General features: G+C 39.9%; 4 protein-coding genes across 6 annotated transcripts in view; 2 read left to right on the plus strand and 2 right to left on the minus strand.

The window, feature by feature from the left end:
- The first annotated feature begins 69 nt into the window (after positions 1-69).
- On the plus strand, positions 70-2,233 carry LOC133842397 (probable Ufm1-specific protease 2). The gene is made up of 2 exons (XM_062275467.1): positions 70-225; positions 286-2,233. The coding sequence occupies exons 1-2, from the start codon at positions 187-189 to the stop codon at positions 2,098-2,100; spliced, it is 1,854 nt and encodes a 617-aa protein (XP_062131451.1). The 5' UTR covers positions 70-186; the 3' UTR covers positions 2,101-2,233.
- Positions 2,234-2,421: 188 nt separating this feature from the next.
- Positions 2,422-4,350, minus strand: LOC133843386 (general transcription factor IIH subunit 4). Its single transcript, XM_062276904.1, has 2 exons — positions 3,862-4,350; positions 2,422-3,803 (listed from the first exon to the last, which is right to left on the minus strand). The coding sequence occupies exons 1-2, from the start codon at positions 4,140-4,142 to the stop codon at positions 2,612-2,614; spliced, it is 1,473 nt and encodes a 490-aa protein (XP_062132888.1). The 5' UTR covers positions 4,143-4,350; the 3' UTR covers positions 2,422-2,611.
- A 108-nt stretch (positions 4,351-4,458) lies between these two features.
- Positions 4,459-6,945, plus strand: LOC133843384 (U3 small nucleolar RNA-associated protein 14 homolog A). The gene is made up of 2 exons (XM_062276902.1): positions 4,459-4,950; positions 5,010-6,945. Exons 1-2 carry the CDS (start codon positions 4,552-4,554, stop codon positions 6,876-6,878), a joined length of 2,268 nt encoding a protein of 755 aa, XP_062132886.1. The 5' UTR covers positions 4,459-4,551; the 3' UTR covers positions 6,879-6,945.
- A 975-nt stretch (positions 6,946-7,920) lies between these two features.
- Positions 7,921-18,141, minus strand: part of LOC133843383 (protein phosphatase 1 regulatory subunit 16A) — a 52,167-nt gene continuing 41,946 nt past the window's right edge. For 2 of the 3 annotated variants that reach the window (XM_062276900.1, XM_062276899.1), the window contains 7 exons: positions 15,242-15,911; positions 12,640-13,345; positions 12,440-12,565; positions 11,568-11,643; positions 11,379-11,499; positions 10,708-11,294; positions 7,921-9,166 (listed from right to left, as the gene is read on the minus strand). In XM_062276900.1, coding sequence (XP_062132884.1) covers positions 8,562-9,166; positions 10,708-11,294; positions 11,379-11,499; positions 11,568-11,643; positions 12,440-12,565; positions 12,640-13,345; positions 15,242-15,390 — 2,370 coding nt within the window. In that variant the 5' untranslated portion in view covers positions 15,391-15,911 and the 3' untranslated portion in view covers positions 7,921-8,561. The remainder of the gene's footprint in view (positions 9,167-10,707; positions 11,295-11,378; positions 11,500-11,567; positions 11,644-12,439; positions 12,566-12,639; positions 13,346-15,241; positions 15,912-18,141) is intronic. The other variant, XM_062276901.1, reaches the window with a different exon arrangement.

The raw sequence follows: 18,141 nt of genomic DNA on the forward strand, positions 1-18,141 counted from the left end.
ATAGCCTGAACTTCTAGTGCTGTTGGTCACATTTATTACCGATAGGCACTACAAATGCATATTGCGAAGCGATAACAATATATTTACTTGTTATCGATAGTTTATTTGCCAGCTGTGCAGTTTGTACCTCAATATACTTCAATTTCACGCCTAGTTTTGGAATAATAAAGAAAAAAAGCAAAAAAAATGCTTCCTAAATTGAGAATATCATCGTTTCTGCTAAAGGTAAATAGTTAAAAGCAATTCCCAAACGTTGCTAGTTACATTTCAACCTTATGCTTGCAGCGACTGGAGCGTGTGAAGCTGCAGTGCAGCGGTTGTTTATATGGCGTATTCTATGGAGATGGCACTTTGCTGCTCTTGAGCTTCAATGTGGAGGCCAGCGTAGGTCAATTGAACTATGAGCACATTCAGCACAAATTCCCAGCCGAACTGGATCTGTGCGGTTTTGTCAATTTCGGCGACTGCACGGACACCGAAGCGAATCTGAATCAAGTGATTTCATCGGTGGACATCACAGATAATCCTATCGTGCTGCAATGTCAACTTGGTACGTTGGTGGGCATGAAGGCATCGTTCCGTGTACACGGCAAATTGGAGCACGTCCCCTATGAGGTCATGGAGGCGCCACAGCTTTTCAATGACTTTTGTTTTACGCGTTTGAAGTGCGGTTTCTTTTTGCACACACTGCCCACCCCGGAAGCTATTGCCAGGGAGATGCATGTGCTGCGCAAGCGTGTGGCCGATGGCAGTCTGGTCTTCAATGTGGCTCAGACCAAAATCTATGTGAGCAGCAACTGTGGCACACAGCACAAGGGCTTCAACAGTGAATCCCGCATCGAAGATCTCATTGCCGAACTTCCAACGCCAGCTGAAACACCCAGTGGCAACAAGAAGAAGTCGCTGGCTACAGCAGCACAGCAGGTGAAGCACAATGGCGCCGTGGGCTGTGACTACGATGTGATCAACATTGATGTGCTGCGATGCCGCACCCGGGAACCGGCTGTCGGAGATGCAGCTCCTCAACCAGCACTAAGCGTTTGCTTCACACAAGAGGAACCGAGCAAGGTGCAGGTGCCGTTGGAGCTAGAGGCCATGGCTATACTGTGCAAAAAGACGAAGTTATTGCGGCTCTACGATGTGCTCATCGAAAGCATCTGTCGCTCTTTGCGGCTATTCGAGCAATGTCTCAGCGAACGTCTCGTGGAGACGCAGGAAACGGCAACGGGCGCCCAGTTGTTGACGCCACGCAGCTATCATTTTTATCCTCAGGAATTTGGACACTTCCTGAGCTGTGCGTACTTGGAGGATCTGGGCGACGATGAGCCAAGTGTGCAGGAGAAACGCAAGCGTCTGCATCGTCAGTTCGCCTTGCCCGCCACACGTCCGTACTTCAGGCGCGCCAATCAATGTCACTTCCAAACTGACGTGGCTGATGTGACCGCTGTGGAGACGGCAAACTGGACGCCGCTACTTAATACGCATTTGGGTGTGCGACCCAGCGGCGTGACTGATGGCAAAGAGTATCTGGTCAATGGCAACTATCATTACTATCACTATTTGCAGCAGCAGGTGCAAGACAAGGGCTGGGGCTGTGCCTATCGCTCGCTGCAGACGATCTGCTCATGGTTCCTGCTGCAGGGCTACACGGAGCGTGCGATACCCACACATCGCGAAATACAGGAATATTTGCACAAAATCAACGATAAACCAGCCTCATTTGTGGGCTCATCGCAATGGATTGGCTCCACCGAGCTAAGCATGTGTCTGCAGGGATTCCTCAATGTGGATTCGAAGATATTGCATGTGGCTTCGGGAGCAGAGCTCTCAACGATTGCCTCCGAGCTGGCGATGCATTTCCAAACGCAGGGCACACCGGTCATGATTGGTGGCGGCGTCTTGGCGCACACAATCATTGGAGTCGATTATTGTGTGCAGACGGGACAGGCTAAGTTCTTGATACTCGATCCACATTATACTGGCGCTGATGAGTTGTCCACCATTCAGATTAAAGGTTGGTGCGGCTGGAAGGGAATGGACTTTTGGGACAAGAAGAGCTATTATAATCTATGCATGCCACAACGGCCGATTCTATACTGAACTTTCCATTTTGTTTTTTCCTTTTGCAATTTGCATTTAAGTACGATTTTTGTCAAGCTTTAATGTGTAGCTGTCACGTTGTTTATGTACTGTATTTTATATATTATATATACTTATAAACCTAATTTAAAATTTGTTTGCTTGAGTAGTTGAAGAAATGCTGGACTCAGAAAAAGATCTGTTTAGGCGAGAAAAAAAAATCAAATTTACAAAAAAGTTGCGATTTAAAAAAGATTTGTTTGGAGAAATTAAATAGAAGTTGATCAATCCCATAATAATGATTGACTAAAAAGATATTAAAAATGCTTGCAATATTAAAGTCTCCAGAATATGGTTCAATATGGAACTGTGCCATTTTATTACGATTTGCAGCCTAGAGTCGACTTAACTCAACACAATTAATTGTCTCTTGCAAAGGTCAAACATTAGACTCACTTTTAAACTTATTGTTTTAAATGATATAACTAAAAATAGGGAAATATGAGGGAAATGGAACGCTTAACCAGCCGACTTATTTTGAGTACTTCTTCCAATAGCGCTTGACATCGTCGTGTCCATTCTTCTGCACAACCATGGTGCGTGTGCGTTCATTTTGCCATACCAACATATTGATGGATTGCGCATAATCGCGCAGCGTGACAAAATCGTTTTGTGATAGAAACTGATTGTAGACAACGCCCTCGGTATAGGTGAAACGATTGCGTTCCATTTCCCACAATTTGATTTGATCCACAACGGTGGGCGGTAGGCAGGATTTCGATTGGATAGCAGACTCGACCAGCTTCATATTGGGATGCGCATACTGCTCCAGATAGCTGACAATCTGTTCGGCCGTAATGCCGCCGCGCAGCGCCTGACGCACTGCATCACGTGTCAGCACGCCGACCACCAGATTGGGGAAACGATAGAGCAACTCGGTGAACAGCCCCAGCACAGCCACCTGCAGCTGTGAGTCTGTGTACGCATAGACGCGATAGTTGGTTTCCACTACAATGTAGCCGCGCTCCTGCATGCGCTCTTCATCCGCTGCCGTAGTCGCTGTGGCCGCATCCTTGTTGGTCACATTCAGAGCCAGACGGGTGGGATAGAAGCGGCACTCCTTGCGCTTGCGCTGATAGACCAAACCAAATTCACGCAAATGCTGTAGAAATGTGAGCATTTGATTGCTCATGCCCTCCGAGCTATAATCGCGTCCCAGTGTCGCAAAACTAAGCTGGAACAGCATCGACAGGCATTCAGGCAGCGAGATGCCGCGTTCCTCGCATGTCTCCAAATACTGCAACATAAAGTGCCAGACCTGTGCTCGTGTATCCAGCAGCAAGAACTGAAATCCCTGCCGCGTGATAGAAATGCCACCGCGTTCATCGCGCTTCATTAGATTCGCATGCAGCAAAATGCGCACAGCATCTGGGCTAATGGCCTCGGCATCGGAGCCCCCATTGCGTCCGCCGGTGCCCACCATATAGTGGAGGACGCAGCGCCAACGGGACATGGCATACGAGTCGAGAAACGGTATATCACGCGGTTTGGAATCCTTGTCTAGCGTGTTAGTCATGGGCCATGGTTTGCCGCCACCCATCAGCGCTTGACGCACGCTCTTCTTAAATGTGGGCGACAGTTCCCAGGCAGCCAGGCCACCTGGTATGGCCGTGACTCGCCAGACATTCAATGCACTTAGGCAGCTGGTAGCCTCAGCTTGTTCCCTGCAACGAAATCGGATGAATCTACCGGATTCTTATGAAGCGAGTACGTTGCACTTACTTGGCAAACTTTTGAGCGCCCCATGAACTGACCACAGCCTGTGGCACTGGCTGATCGATGAATAGTATGCGTATTACGAATTGTCGTGCAATCTCCGGCAACTCTCGGAAGACGGCCAAACAAATGGGCGGATAATGATAGAATTTCTCTAATGTCTCCGGTGTTTGTCGTGTGCGCAGGTATTCCTGAAAGTTTTTGCATTCTAGATTCTCGGGTCCCTGCACCAGAGGAGATATAGCAGCACTACTGCTCGCGTATCGGCCTGATTTTGTATCGGCCATATCACGATGCAACCGAATTTGTTTGACAATTTCGCGTCTCGGTGCGGGGACAATATTATGGTATAACGCTATCGATAGTTCGATAACGGTCAATAGTGTTGCTGCGCATCAGTACATTGAATTGTAGTATTTTAAAATTCACGGAAAAGTGTTAATAAAAGAAGATTTGCACTTATGTTTATGATTGTGAAATAATTTAAAACGCAACACGAATTCTGTTTGAATTAATACAGATATTGTTTGTATCACTTTATTTTGATACGATTTATTTTGCCTGAGCAGCGTACTGACAATAACGATAATTTACACAATTGTGTCGACCCGATAGCATTCTATCGCTGTCAGCTGTTATCAGGTACCGCGTGTTTTTGTGTGTTTTCTTGTTTTAGATTCTGAAATTAACTCCAAAATGAGTGACGATGAAGAGCAATACAATCCAAAGTCGCACAAAAAGCTATTGCAAGCAATCAGCAACCTTGGCAATGTACAGCACATACGAAAATCCACACGCGACGAGCGCCAGCAGCAACAGGATGAATTTCAGTTAGTGAAGCGCAACAACAACAACGCGGAGCATGCTCCACGAGCAGTTGGCGTCAATGATTTGGTGCAGATATTGCGCAGCTCCAAGCACATTGCCACCGGTAAGAAACTGAAAAATTTACATAGCTCGAAGAAGGTGCTGGAGAAGCCTTTGGAAAAGCCGGCAGCTGATCGCATCAAGCGTAAAATTGGCTATGAAGGTGTGAAGAAAAAACTTGGTCGTTGGGATGCCATCGTGTCCAAGCAACGTGCAGCGGAAACACAGGTAAGTGTGGAGCAATTTGGCTATTAAAGCTCATTTATAAAATTTATATTTGCCGACAGATATTTCCCATACCATCGGATACAATTTACATTAATACGGCTGCTCATGTGAAAAATCTAAAAGGCCGTGTCAAATCGGATTTGGCTAAAGAGCTAGAGGCCAGTGATCAAAAGCTGAAAGAGTTACGCAAAGCCCAGATAGGCGACACCACGGACGAGAAAGAGCTGGCCAAGAAAGAGCGGGAATTGCTGGAAAAGAAGTTGACACGTGATGAACTCTTTGCACGTCGCAAAGAGTTGGCTTATTTGAAGATGCGTGAGTCCCAGAAATCGGCTAAGGCACGTTTGCAGAACAAAATCAAGTCGAAGAAGTATCACAAGCTGCAGAAGCGACAGAAGATTTTGGAGCAAATCAAGGAATTCGAAGTGCTTCAAAAAACAAATCCAGAGGCAGCACTCGAAAAGCTAAATGCGTTAGAGAAGAGTCGTGTGATAGAGCGCGCTAGTCTGCGGCATAAAAACACCGGCACGTGGGCCAAAAATCTGCAAGTGCGTGCTAAGTACGATAAGGATGTTCGCAAGGATCTGGCAGAACAATTGGCAGTGAGTCGTCAGCTTACCGAGAAGAAAATTGAGTCGGAGAGTGAAGATGAGCAGGAGATGAAAGTGGAAACTGATGCGCCAGTGCCCACCGATCCATTCAATCCTTGGACAAAAGGCAAGGCAGCACAAAAAACTGCTGAAAGCCAAGCGGACGAGGATCCCAACTGGCGAAAGTATTGGACTGAACGTAATGCAAATGAAAAACTTCTTGCCGAACATCAGGCGGACCTGGAAGCTGTTAAGGAAGAGAAAGAGCAGGAGAAGAAGACCTCAAAAGCGCCCAAAAAGAAGCCACTTAAAAAGAAAAAAGCCAATGTTACTGTGGAAAATGGCTGGGTAGTTGAGGAAGTAGATGCAACACCTAAAGCTGAGACAATTGATGATATTTTTGAGCAGCATGACGAAGATGTGCGTCAAAAGTTGAGTAAAAAACTGGAAAAGCTGAAGAAACAAGCGGAAATACTGAAGCAGCCAAAAATGAAGGCAAAACCGACAAAGAAGAAACGAGATGAATTAAAAAATCTCAAGGATTTGGCTTTTAAGAAAACCAAGCAGCGCATCGAAATCGATGAACCGCTCAATCACGAGGAGGAGCAATCCCAGTCGACTCTGGATGTGGTTAATAAACTAACGACGACGGAGGAGACTGCAGCAGAGCCATCAGCCGATAGTGCAATTGATCCGAATAAAGTCACAACAATAACGTTGAAGCAGAGAATGCGCGACTCGGATGCCATTAACGATGCTTTGGCGGAAGATGATGAAGCTGACTATGATGAGAGTGATGCTGCGGCAGAGCGTCAATTGACCATCAGTCAGGCGTTTGAGGATGATGATATTATTGCTGATTTTAACAAGGATAAAACGAAAGACTCCGAGATAAAGAACGCAGAGATACAATTAGCTATGCCCGGTTGGGGTTCGTGGGCAGGCGCAGGCATATCGCAAGAGGTGCTAAATAGACGCAACAAGCGACTGTTGCTCAAATTGGCGGCACCGGAAAAGCGACGCGATGAGAACAAGGATAATCTGTATATTAACGAGACGACCAACAAACAGGCGCGTGCACATATGGTCTCCAGCATACCGTTCCCCTTCAAATCCCTGGCGGATTATGAGGCCAGCATTCGTGCACCGATTGGGCGTAATTTTGTGCCGGAAACGGCATTCCGCATGATGACACGTCCGGCTGTTATCACGCGCAAGGGTCAAGTTATTGAGCCAATGAGCGAAAGTGAATTGGTGAAACCTGATCGACGATTGCGTCATGTGGTGGACAGAAGGATACAACGGTTGCCACTTCACCAGAAGGCTAAGATAGCATAGATTTAAATACAGAAGTAAAATTATATTAATATGAATTAAAATGAAACCATTTTTATGAAACAAAACACTTCTTTTTAATTTGCTGCGCAGCCATAGCGTATACTTAATGGGGGAATCGATAACATCTTGTGGCCGTACATCGAAGCAATCCGATTAATGTAACGGAGACGCCATGAATTATCGATATTTCTGTGTGAAAAAACTCTTTCCGGTGGTTTACTTACTTTTCAAATAATTGTAGTAGAATTATTAAAAAGGAAAAATCGTGATGGTTCTTTTTTGAGGATATTTGTCTCATTGTTTTTTTTTTCATTGGTTTATTTTACAAAACTTGTTTCTACTGCCAATAAATAGCTCGTTCGTGAGCCAAATAATTCAAAGGAAAGTCTCATTGCTAAATTGCGCGTTGTATTTGTTTCTTAATTATCTGGAATTTCGTACATTTAGACGCTAAAAATTGTATAAATTTCAATATATATTTTTATATGTATATAAATAATACAATTTTCATATTAACTAAATTCAAATCACGCAGAGCAAAGTATGTAATTGCAAATAACATTGAAATAGTAAAGAAAAAAGATTACAAAAAAATAAGAATATGAAAAACGGTTTATTTTCAATTGGAAGCTGCAAAATGTATGTAAATTTGAATTTTATTTTTGACATTTAGATGAATATATGATTTGTGGATTTTATTTTTGTGTTTAATTTTTTTCATTTCTTTTGAATTAGTTTATTGTTGAATTGCTTATGTGCTTGCAATTTAACTATTGCATTGCTTTAATCATTCATTTTTGTAAGTAGCTAGAATTTTGCTAATATATACGTATGTATGTAATTTAATTATTTATATGTATTGTATATGTACTCGTATATAGTATATTTTATACTTTTGCATAATACTTTGCTTTGCCATTTTGTTTTTGCACATACGAAGCAAAACTTTAAGAACTAGCAAAAAACAAAAGTTCTTAACACATTTTCTTAACAATTTCTCTTAACATTTACAAACTAGCGTAAACTGCTCACATCAAATTGGTTGTTTTTCTTTTTTTCTTCGTTTAGTTCTCATTTTGTTTTTTTTTTAATAAACATTAAAATGTGTAAACATATACATATATCGTATATATAAATTTGTATCGTATTTTGTTGTGTGTGTGTGTGTGTGTGTTTGTTTACAATTAATATTTTAACTGGCTTAGGAAATGCCACGACTTTGAGCCGTTTTTCTCGAATGTGGAGCTCATAGAATTGAACCCATTTTTATACACATTTATCATTTGATTTTACAATTATTGTTTATCATTTACAAATTGAATTCGCAATTGTTTGCTTATCGAACTCTTGCTGCTACTAAAATGCTAATTAAAGACACTTTTTGCTTTTGCTACCCAATTCGCCAGGTTGCCAGGCATTTCAAAATTGCTAATTGTTGCTCAAATTGTTTACCAAATATTTAACAAATAGTACAACATGCACACATAACATATTCCCCCGCCCCACTTTCCCTACCCAATTATCCAACTAATCCCCCCCCCCAGTTACCCACACATACACACAAATTTTGGTAAGCTTAACGGCTGGCAATCCTTTCTGCTTTTGTTGTTGTTGCTGTTGTAATACCCTGTTTATTTTGTAGTCCGCTGTGGTTTTCGCTCTCTCTCTCTCTCTCTGCTAGTTTTACATTAGCACACAGCATTTGCGACTGGAACTTGTGCTGTCGCTGACCACATCGCCGGTGATGCCACTGAATTTGTTAACCGAATTCGCGTTAGCCGCAGACGTTGGTCCAGCTGCTTCGAAGTCCAGCAAACTGGGACTCATTGAGCCAAGTCCAAGCGGTTGTGTGGCAATTGGTCCGTTGGCACCGTTGTTGTTATTGTTGTTGTTGGCGCTGCTGTTGTTATTGTTGTTGTTGTTGTTGTGATTAACCGTAGTGGCGGCTCCTAAAACAGAACCATTAGTTGTAGTATTGTTGCACGTTGCACTTGCCGCCGATGTTGTGGCAGTTGCTGCTGTTGTTGTTGTGGATGAGAGTTCGAAATTGTTCAGCACATTGGCAGTGCGTGACAGCGAACGTTGCTTTTTCAAATTTGATAAAGTAACGGCACCCGCATCCATAGCAACATATTGCTGATGTTGCTGTTGCTGCTGCTGCTGTAGTTGCTGTTGCTGTTGCTGATGTTGCAACAGCATCGCATGTTGCTGCAACTGTTGTTGATGTTGCTGCTGTTGATGAGTATGTTGCTGGTGGTGCTGCTGCTGATGATGCGTGCTGTTTGTGTCTACATGAGTATGGTGTTGTTGGTTGTGTTTTGTTGTGTCGTGTGTTGATGAGTAGTGGGTGGGTTGGTTGGTTGGTTTGTTTGGTTCGTTTGTTGTTTGATTGTGGCATGGCGTGGCGTTGATGATGATGCGGGCGAGCAGGCGAAACGAGGCGAGGCGAGGCAGGCAGACAGGCAGAGACGAGACACACACAAAACGAGCGCAACGAGCCAAACACAAAAAATAAACATAAAAATTACAAGCAAATGTTATTTAACTTCTTTTTATATAGAGTCACTTTCAATGCCACATTTTTTGTATACTCTACTACAACAACTCTGTCAGTAGCACAAGCGACCAAGTGTAGCATATAAAATCAGCACTCAACGCTTAACAATCGAAAGCATTTCAGTATATAGTCATAGATAATACTTGATGGCTTAGAAGCAATTGCAGTAAGAGCTGAATATTGAGAAAGGCATCTGGAGCTTGATCTGCTTTTAGTATATTATTTCATTTCATTTAGTAGTTACGCAAAGTGAGATCCGAAAATGCTTGAAATATTTTGTTCAAATAGAAGTTTTTATAATGAAAGTTTCTCTATCATAAAAATATGTATTTTTTTTAATAAGAAAAGTCTGAGTTATAAAATATTTCCAATATTTTAGAGCCCACAAATTTCTTATTAAAATATACATTTTGTAAATATAATTGTATTTATATTTTATAACTATGAAATTTCTTATTACAGAAATATATACTTTTTAGATAAATTTGTTAATACAAAATATATTTTTATAAAAACAAATTGCTTTAAGAAATATATATTTTTGTAATAGGAAATTTCTTAGTTGTAAAAAATGTAAAGTCTTCTATTCCTATCATTCATTATTCATCATTAAATGTACTACAGTCTTTTAAATAATTATTTCTAATGAAAGCCAGCTGCAAACAGTTTGCATTCTGTTTCACTAATATGAAAATAAAATAATTAAAATTCATGTCAAATTAGATTACATATTATATGATTATGCTCTACATTTTGCTTAAATGAAAAACACAAAATTCAGTTCAAGTCATTAAAACATAATAAACATAATTGAATGCAATGAAGCGAAAATGTGAATCAAATTATTTTGACGAGCTAACAAAAAACAAGGAAAAATGAATGGCAAAATTAAGCTATACAAAAGCTGAAATTAAAATGTCGTGAATGAAGTGAGAACAGAACAATGAAATTATTCGACAGGGTATTTCTAAGTCGTGCTAGTCGCATCTAGAAACGTGCTTGCTTTCAGCGCATTTTGAGTTGACTTAATTTTGTTTTCTCTCTGTTTTTTTTTTAGTAGAGTCGTTAAATACACATTAGACATTGACATTGACACAAAGGAAGCATTTAAGCGGCGCTTCTTGATTGGTGCTAGCTACAGTACGAGTTGTGGATGTAGATACAAATGTGTGTGTGTGTGTGGGGTGTGGCTACTTTGATGTAGTACTACATCGTGTTAGGGGATTAAGGGGACGCACAGACTGAGTGACTGCTCACTCTTTTATTACTTACCCACTAGCACGGTGACCTGTACGTTGATTTTGCCATTGCCCGCCTCCTTGGAGGATTGGATTTGCACCGCTTCGGCGCTCGCAGCCGTGCCCTTGTCAGTCAGTATGACAGCTGCCGCAGAGGTGGCACGTTGCAGCTCTCCGCCCGAGTCGCCACCAGCACCAGCAGCAGCTCCACCTTGGGCCTTCAGAAGCAGCTGCTCATCGTTTTCGCGTCCATCGGGCGGACGACGCGGCAGATAGGAATGTGTCGTTGTGAGGATAACATTGTCCACGGCATCCGCGGATTTGGAGTGCGATAACAATTGGCCATTCAAGCTGGCGGTGGAGGGACGCTTTTCAGCAGTATTTACATTATTATTGTTGTTGCTGTTGCTGTTGCCGTTGCCATTGCTGCTGCTCGAACTGGTGCTGGTCGTGTGATAGGCATAACCATTGGGCAGATCGGCAGCCGCCGTTGTGCTGGTGCTGGTGGAGGTCGTGTCTGTGGCCTCCTGTGCCTGCAGACGCAGACGAGCCTCTTCGACGGCATCCTTTTTGGTTGTAAGCGTTTTGTCGCGCAGACTGGTGCGACGCACCGATTGGGCTCTAAATGAGTCGGGGCGGGGCGGGGCGGTGCAGATTGATTGGATTAGACTCGATTTGCAATTGATTGGACAGCATGTCAGTTACCTGGTGTTGTTGCTCTGCGAACGTCGAACGCGCCGTCGTTGCGCCTCCGCCAGTCGTTTGCTCTCCTGCTCCGTTTTCAGCTGCTCAATGCGTTCACGTATCTCGGGATCCTCGCAGATATCTAGTAGATAAAAAGGAATTATATTTTGTAAAACACTTTTGTATTTATATTGGTTAAATGCTGCTTACCCGAGGGCGTCTCATCGTCCTTGTTGCGCACATTCAAATCGGCGCCACATTGCGCAAGCATCTCAAGAACTTCGAGCTGTCAAAAGAAACTCATAAGTTAAATTGTAGCAAGTAAGAAAGTTATAAGCAAGTATGACATATGTTTACAATACAGAAACACTTTATTAAAACAATGCAACACAATATGTTACATTGCTAGCTCAGAAACTATGTCGAATAGTAACATGAAGTTTTGACACAACAATAAGTTTTACTTTATGAGATTTCCTATATATGTAATTACCTACGAAAATTTTCGTAAGCGAAGAAATTATTTCTAGAGCAATGACATGAATTCATTTTTATAATTTAAAATTAAGCTCGCTTCAATTTCTTTTTGGTTTAAGCAGATGAAGAAGAAAGTAGCTAAGCTGCAAAATATGTTAAACCTGTCGCAAGATTTCATATAGACTCTGATATATAGGGGTTTCTCAGACGTAGTTATATCAGCTCGTTAAAGGTAATAAAGAAATGCAATCAACTATATTAATTATGTGTTTCGAAAGAAGGAAGTTTCGATATTAAAAAATACTTTCAGTCTATAAGATGGAGCAAAGCATTCATCACTCATCTTCGATTTGATTTTTCAAACAGATTTTGATTCGCCATGGGGCGTATACTTGATATTGTAATAAATAAAACCGTTTTACTGAATTATGAAGAGGTTTGAAAAATGAATCCATTAATTAACTCAAATTGAGATTCCCCAGTTTATATAGCTTCTAAGTTCGACCGTAATATACGGACAATCAGACAGATTCACGTTTCTACTATATGCACAGCTTTTTGTAAGTATTCAGTTTTTAAAGTATTATTTTGTGGCTTTGACTTACATGCCCCCAACAGGCGGCCGCATGCACCGGCGTCCACAGATCCTTGTCCATGGCATCCACATTGACGTGCTGCTCCAGCAGAAACTCCACCACACGCACATAGCCATTGGCAGAGGCGATGTGCAGCTGGAAATGAAAATAAAATATAGATTCATTTATTTTCTATATTTGATAAATAATTTTCTATATCTCCGACTCACCGGTGTGGCACCTTGATAGTCTGGCTCCTCGAGATCGCCACCAATGCGCGCCAGCTCCATCAGATCCTTGAGCATCACGCGCTCCGTGGAGGAGCGCGTCTCATCGATCAGCTCCTGGGTGACGCCACGTTGTGCCATCTCGCCCTCGATGAAGTCGAGCGTGTTCTCGTCGTCGCACAGATCGTAGGGCATGTTGCCGTCGGTGTTGACCGCCAGCAGATTGGCATTGTGGCGTATGAGTATGCGCACCAGATCCAAGTGGCCGCAGGTGGCAGCCGCATGCAACGGCGTCCATTTATCACTGTCCTGCGAGTCCACATTCGCCCCATAGTCGAGCAGCAGCCGCAGCATATCGACATTGTTATCGATGCAACACTGATGCAACGCCGTCAGTCCATCCTCATTTGCGGCATCCGGTGTGATGCCATGTTGCAGCAACGCCGCCACCTCGGGCATATCATTCCGCGACGCTGCCTCCAAGAGCACCACGCTATTCTCGAACGAAATGTGCCGCCTGCCACTCAATGTGCCCGATCCATTCGCATGCCGAAAATGATGTGTTGTATCTCCGGCGCTGCCATTCAACAGACTCGCAACGTTGCCACTGCCGCTGCTGCCACCGTTGCTCGCCTGCCCCTTGGCCCGTTGCAGCTTCAGCCATTCCTTCTCCTTCTGCCTCGCAAGTTTCAGCTGCTGAGCACGCCGTCTAAGAAGCAAGAGAGAGAGAGAACAACTCGATTAAAGTGCATTGCCTAGAGATCATCTACTACTTTCTCTACACAGTTTAAAATCAATCAAAACTTGCACAACTTTTCTTCTTCTTCTTCTACTTTGCTGTGGCAGCCACACGCATTCTATAAGAAAAAAGTCTCAGCCACGTTGCAGTTTCCAGTTTGCCGCAGCAAAAGTTTCTCGAATAACATAAGAAGCGTTAAATTGAATGCGAATTTAATTGTTTACAACAGCAAATTGCAAATTGCAACTTCTTCGTCTTCGACTTCGTCTGTCTTCCTAAATTGGCAACAGCTTCTTTTGCCTCGCACTCGTAAAAATAACAAACAACAATTTAATGTTCTTTAATTAAAATATAACAGATACCACAGCATCTGTTTCGCTTCCCTCGCATCAATTTTAGCCAATAAATCCCAACTGCTTTTGGGATACAACAGAAATAAAATGGGTTTGTATGTTATGACTATTTGAAAACCAATTAATTATAATTATTTCGCACTTCGCTTTTGCTAAAATTGACACATTGACATTGCAATAAAATTGCACGTGGGCGAAATTATAAAACATTGTTTAAGGTAACATAACATAACATTATTGAATTGCAGGTTTGCATTTGAATTTGCTGTAACAAAAGATTTTAAATGAAAAATATATTTATATTTAAAAATGTTTTACATATTTTCAAAAATCTTTAAATTCAAAAAAAAATTCTTTGCATACAACTTTTGCTATTTGTAATCTATCATGAAATTCAATTTTCTGCTCATGACAAAAACTACATCAATTTTTCCATTTACATATTTGTTTATTTTGTTATGAGGAAGTGATGAAGAGCTGAAGTTCAAAGAGCATTTACAGTTGATATCGATATAACTTTTACTCTGCTAAAAACACTTTCACCCTATCGAATGCTTTTTGACGAAAGCAAAATGTTGTTTTCTTTTTTGGTAATAATGTTGATAAACGCATTTTCATTAAAAATAATAATTGAGTTATTGGCTCAATTTACTGACAATCTCCTTTGTTGATGAAATTTTAAGAACTTTCTTCACTAAACTTTGTTTTTTTTTTCGGGTATACTATACATAATTATTTTAACGTGAAGTTCTTAATAATTAATAATCATAACATTCCCTAAAGTCTTCCTATAAGTCTCTTGCCAACAAGCCAACAAACAATATTTGAATAAATTGTCTACTAAATAATTTCTCTACAATGCGATTTAAAAAAATTATAGTCACATTTTCCATTACAATAATTTTTCTATAAAACTCTTAGTCTTCAATTTATAATCAAATGTGTTAGAATATGTACAAAATTGAAGGTTAAAAAATATGTTTTTAGAAATCAATCAAAAAGGAATTAATGCAAGACGATTTGTAATTGAAATATCGTTAAAGTCATTACATTTCCTGAATTTTTAATATATTTGTTTATGATAATAATTTTAATGAACAAAAATTGCAATCGTTACTGAAATTTACACCAAATTAAGAGCAAATATTAAGCTTATATTTTTCTGTTGAGAATATTCCTGCACTATATTTCTTTTAAATTTATTACAAATAAATAGGGATTGTTGCGATTGCGATATGTTCAGAATATTTCTGTACTATAATAATATTTCTTTAGAAATTTCTTGTTCTTGACTGAAATTTATTACAAATAAATTTCAATGATATTGTTATGATGAGAATATAACTGTACTATACTATAATATATATTAGTATATATTAAATAAATAAAATAAAAATATTTCTTTGAAATGTCTTTTTCTTTACTGATGACAATATTCCTATACTAGACTCTAATTTTTAAATTTAATTTTCTCGATATTCTCCCACACATATCTCAAGCATTATCTACTTACAGTCTGGCCAGCTGGAGTCTCTCGTGGGTGGGCAAACTCTCGACAGTCTGCATCTCGGCCACGAGATCGGCGTGCTCCATCTTGAGCTGCTTCGTGTAGCTGGCATCCTCCTGACTTTTGCGCTGTATCAAAATGCCCTTTTTGATCATGATGTCGTTGCTCACTTGATATGTATGCGTTTGGTTTTAAAATTTTATTGAGTTAGCACAACAACAATTGTTTGCCTCCTAATGTTGTCAGAGCAGAGCAGCAACAGCAGCAGCAGTTGATGATGATGTTCTTCTTATTGTTGGTGTTGTTGTTGTTGTTGTTGCTCTGGTTATTCGTCTTCTTCTTTGTCGTTTGAATGCAAATTGTAATTTGCATCTTTGAATTTGATTTCCGTTTGTTGTGTCTCTTGTGGCTTTATTGTTGTTATCATTGGTGCAGCTGCCACAACTGACTACGAACAGCTTCTGCTCTTACTATTATTATTATGATATTTGTTGTAGTTGTTGTTGTTCTGGTTGTTGTTCTGGTTGTTGTTGTTGATGCTGCTGCTGCACTGCACCCGAGGCAGCTCTCATGGCAGCAGATTGTCGTCACGGTGTTATTTTATTTTGCTGCCTCTGCCTCTGCTGCTGTGTTTACTTTTGATTTCAAGGGTTTTCTGCTTTTCTCAGCAACTTTTCTGCAAAAAAAAAGAAACGTAGAATTCATATGTTATTCTATGCATATTATACACACACACAAAGTTATTGTAGTTAAAGCCAAGAGAGAAATGCATTGGGCCAAAATCAAGTTGCATGATAAACTCAACTCGGTTCGGTTTGGCTTAAGCAAGATGAATGGATGCTGAAGCAACAGGACTCTGCCAGGCAATTGTGCTAATGGATCAGCTATCAACTATCAACAGCGCAGAGACAGACAGACCGACATTCCATGACCAGAGCCATGTTCATCCTTTTAGTTTTATTATTTTTTTGGGTGCGCTCAACTGTGCGAATAATGTGAATACGTCATTCATGTGCTGTCCATGTCCATGTCCTTCGTCCTTCGTCCTTCGTGCTTGGTGCTGCGATAGTCCCAAATCCACAAAGAGTTGAAGCATGGAAGCATTCAACAGCAATTGCCCCAACGGAGTTCGAGTTCGAGTTTATTTGACTTGGCTACTGACTTTGTCTGATTTTATAAAGAGCATTTTTAAATAACACTCTCTGCACTGAGCACTGAGAAAGCGCCTTAAACAATCTGCCAACTCAACTAACTTGCTAATTTACTATGCTTGCGCCCTGCTTGCCTCAAAGCAGCCAGAAAAGGTGTGTGGCAGGATGGGTGTGTGTGTGTGTGTGCGTGTGGCAAGTTGCTTGCTGCTGCTGCACAACGCTCGAAGAAACCTCTTAAGTGTGCTTAAAAATTGCATTAAGATGCAACAGAGCATATTTTAAATGTTAATCTGCATTTATGAACTGCATCCGATTCGCCTTTATTCTACTTTCTTCTCCTCCTAGCTGGCAAACTTTATTGCAACTTATTTTCATGTGTAATTTAGTTGCACATTTTTGTTGCTAGCAGCTTCCTAACAATATTTACGATAGTTTTGAGCGCACATGTGCTTCGTATTTGCATTGCTAACCAGCTTAAATCGAACGGAAAGCAAATTGAATTCGACATTTCATGCATTTTTGGTATTTTGTAGTACTTAAGGTATTCGATTCAGTAATTCGATGCTTGAATTGAGTAACAGAAGTATTACTCCTATTTCAGAAACATTTATTTTGTTTGTTAGTATTTTATATACTTCCAGATAAGAATAAAGTCACTAGGGAAAATAGCAGACATAGTTGCTTACGCATTCGGATAATTTGAAGGAAATATACTGAAATTCTTTGCACAAAGCAGACAACATTAAATGTAGAGAAAATGTCTCTCCTAGTTTCTTTTTATAAACCTAGAATGCAATGGGGAACTAACGACATTAGGAAAGTCGTATAACAGAGTTATTGCCTAATATATAATTAGACCATGTTAGTATCATAGAACAGTTATGACATAATAAAGAATACTACAGCGGTTACTTTGGACACACATACTATAAATGTCTTTTAGTATATAGCAACTAGACCCTAATATACTGTGTATATAATAAAACTGATGATAATAATTAAAAAAATATTTGTATAATTTAAAATATTAATATATTTATATTTTAAATTTTATTAAAATGTCCACACTTCATATTAAATTCCCTCTTTTTAGTAGTATTAATTTGAAATACTCTTTTTATTATTAGTATTCCCAAAAATATGAATTATATATTTAAATATAAAACGGAGGCCAACAGCCTGAATTCATATTAAACTCTTCCTTTTAACCACTTACTTATCGTATATCGTACTTTTACGATATTGTTCATTAATATTAATTATGGATGATATAAAAATGTTTGTTTATTTGATAGCCAAAAATAAAAAACAAGTAAGTATTATTTATCAGTATGTAATTTTGCTAAAATATTTATTTATTTACTAGTACAAATATTGATTTCGTTATGCAATTAAAAATACTGTGTTTTAGGTCTCGTTGCGGTTAGACAAACATGGAAATTAATAACTTACTAGGAGTCTTTGTTGTTTTGACTGTCAATCTGGTATATTTTGTATAGTATATTTTTAATGTAGAGCTACATACATCAATATACCAAATACACCATTTGATATAATATTAGTATTTTTGTGATATATTAACATGATATATTTTAAAATGAATACTCCACTGTTTAAGTTTTATTCAAAATGGCTATAGGGTATTTTTGAAACAATTATTTCCTCTTAAGGTTACTAAAACTATTATTATTATTACTATAAAATAAATATTTATTTCAAATGTATTAATAACCAAAAATAATAATAATGATATAA

The sequence above is a fragment of the Drosophila sulfurigaster genome, chromosome 3 (genome assembly GCF_023558435.1).
Source record: "Drosophila sulfurigaster albostrigata strain 15112-1811.04 chromosome 3, ASM2355843v2, whole genome shotgun sequence".
NCBI lineage: Eukaryota > Metazoa > Arthropoda > Insecta > Diptera > Drosophilidae > Drosophila > Drosophila sulfurigaster.

What these genes read in the sequence shown, in the direction of transcription:
- LOC133842397 (XM_062275467.1), top strand. Translation starts at nt 187, where the DNA reads ATGCTTCCTAAATTGAGAATATCATCGTTTCTGCTAAAG. An exon ending in TATCATCGTTTCTGCTAAAG is followed by an intron (nt 226 to 285) that starts GTAAATAGTTAA and finishes TTATGCTTGCAG; the next exon opens with CGACTGGAGCGTGTGAAGCT.
- LOC133843386 (XM_062276904.1), bottom strand. Translation starts at nt 4,142, where the DNA reads ATGGCCGATACAAAATCAGGCCGATACGCGAGCAGTAGTGCTGCTATA. An exon ending in GGCGCTCAAAAGTTTGCCAA is followed by an intron (nt 3,804 to 3,861) that starts GTAAGTGCAACG and finishes ATTTCGTTGCAG; the next exon opens with GGAACAAGCTGAGGCTACCA.
- LOC133843384 (XM_062276902.1), top strand. Translation starts at nt 4,552, where the DNA reads ATGAGTGACGATGAAGAGCAATACAATCCAAAGTCGCACAAAAAGCTA. An exon ending in AACGTGCAGCGGAAACACAG is followed by an intron (nt 4,951 to 5,009) that starts GTAAGTGTGGAG and finishes ATTTGCCGACAG; the next exon opens with ATATTTCCCATACCATCGGA.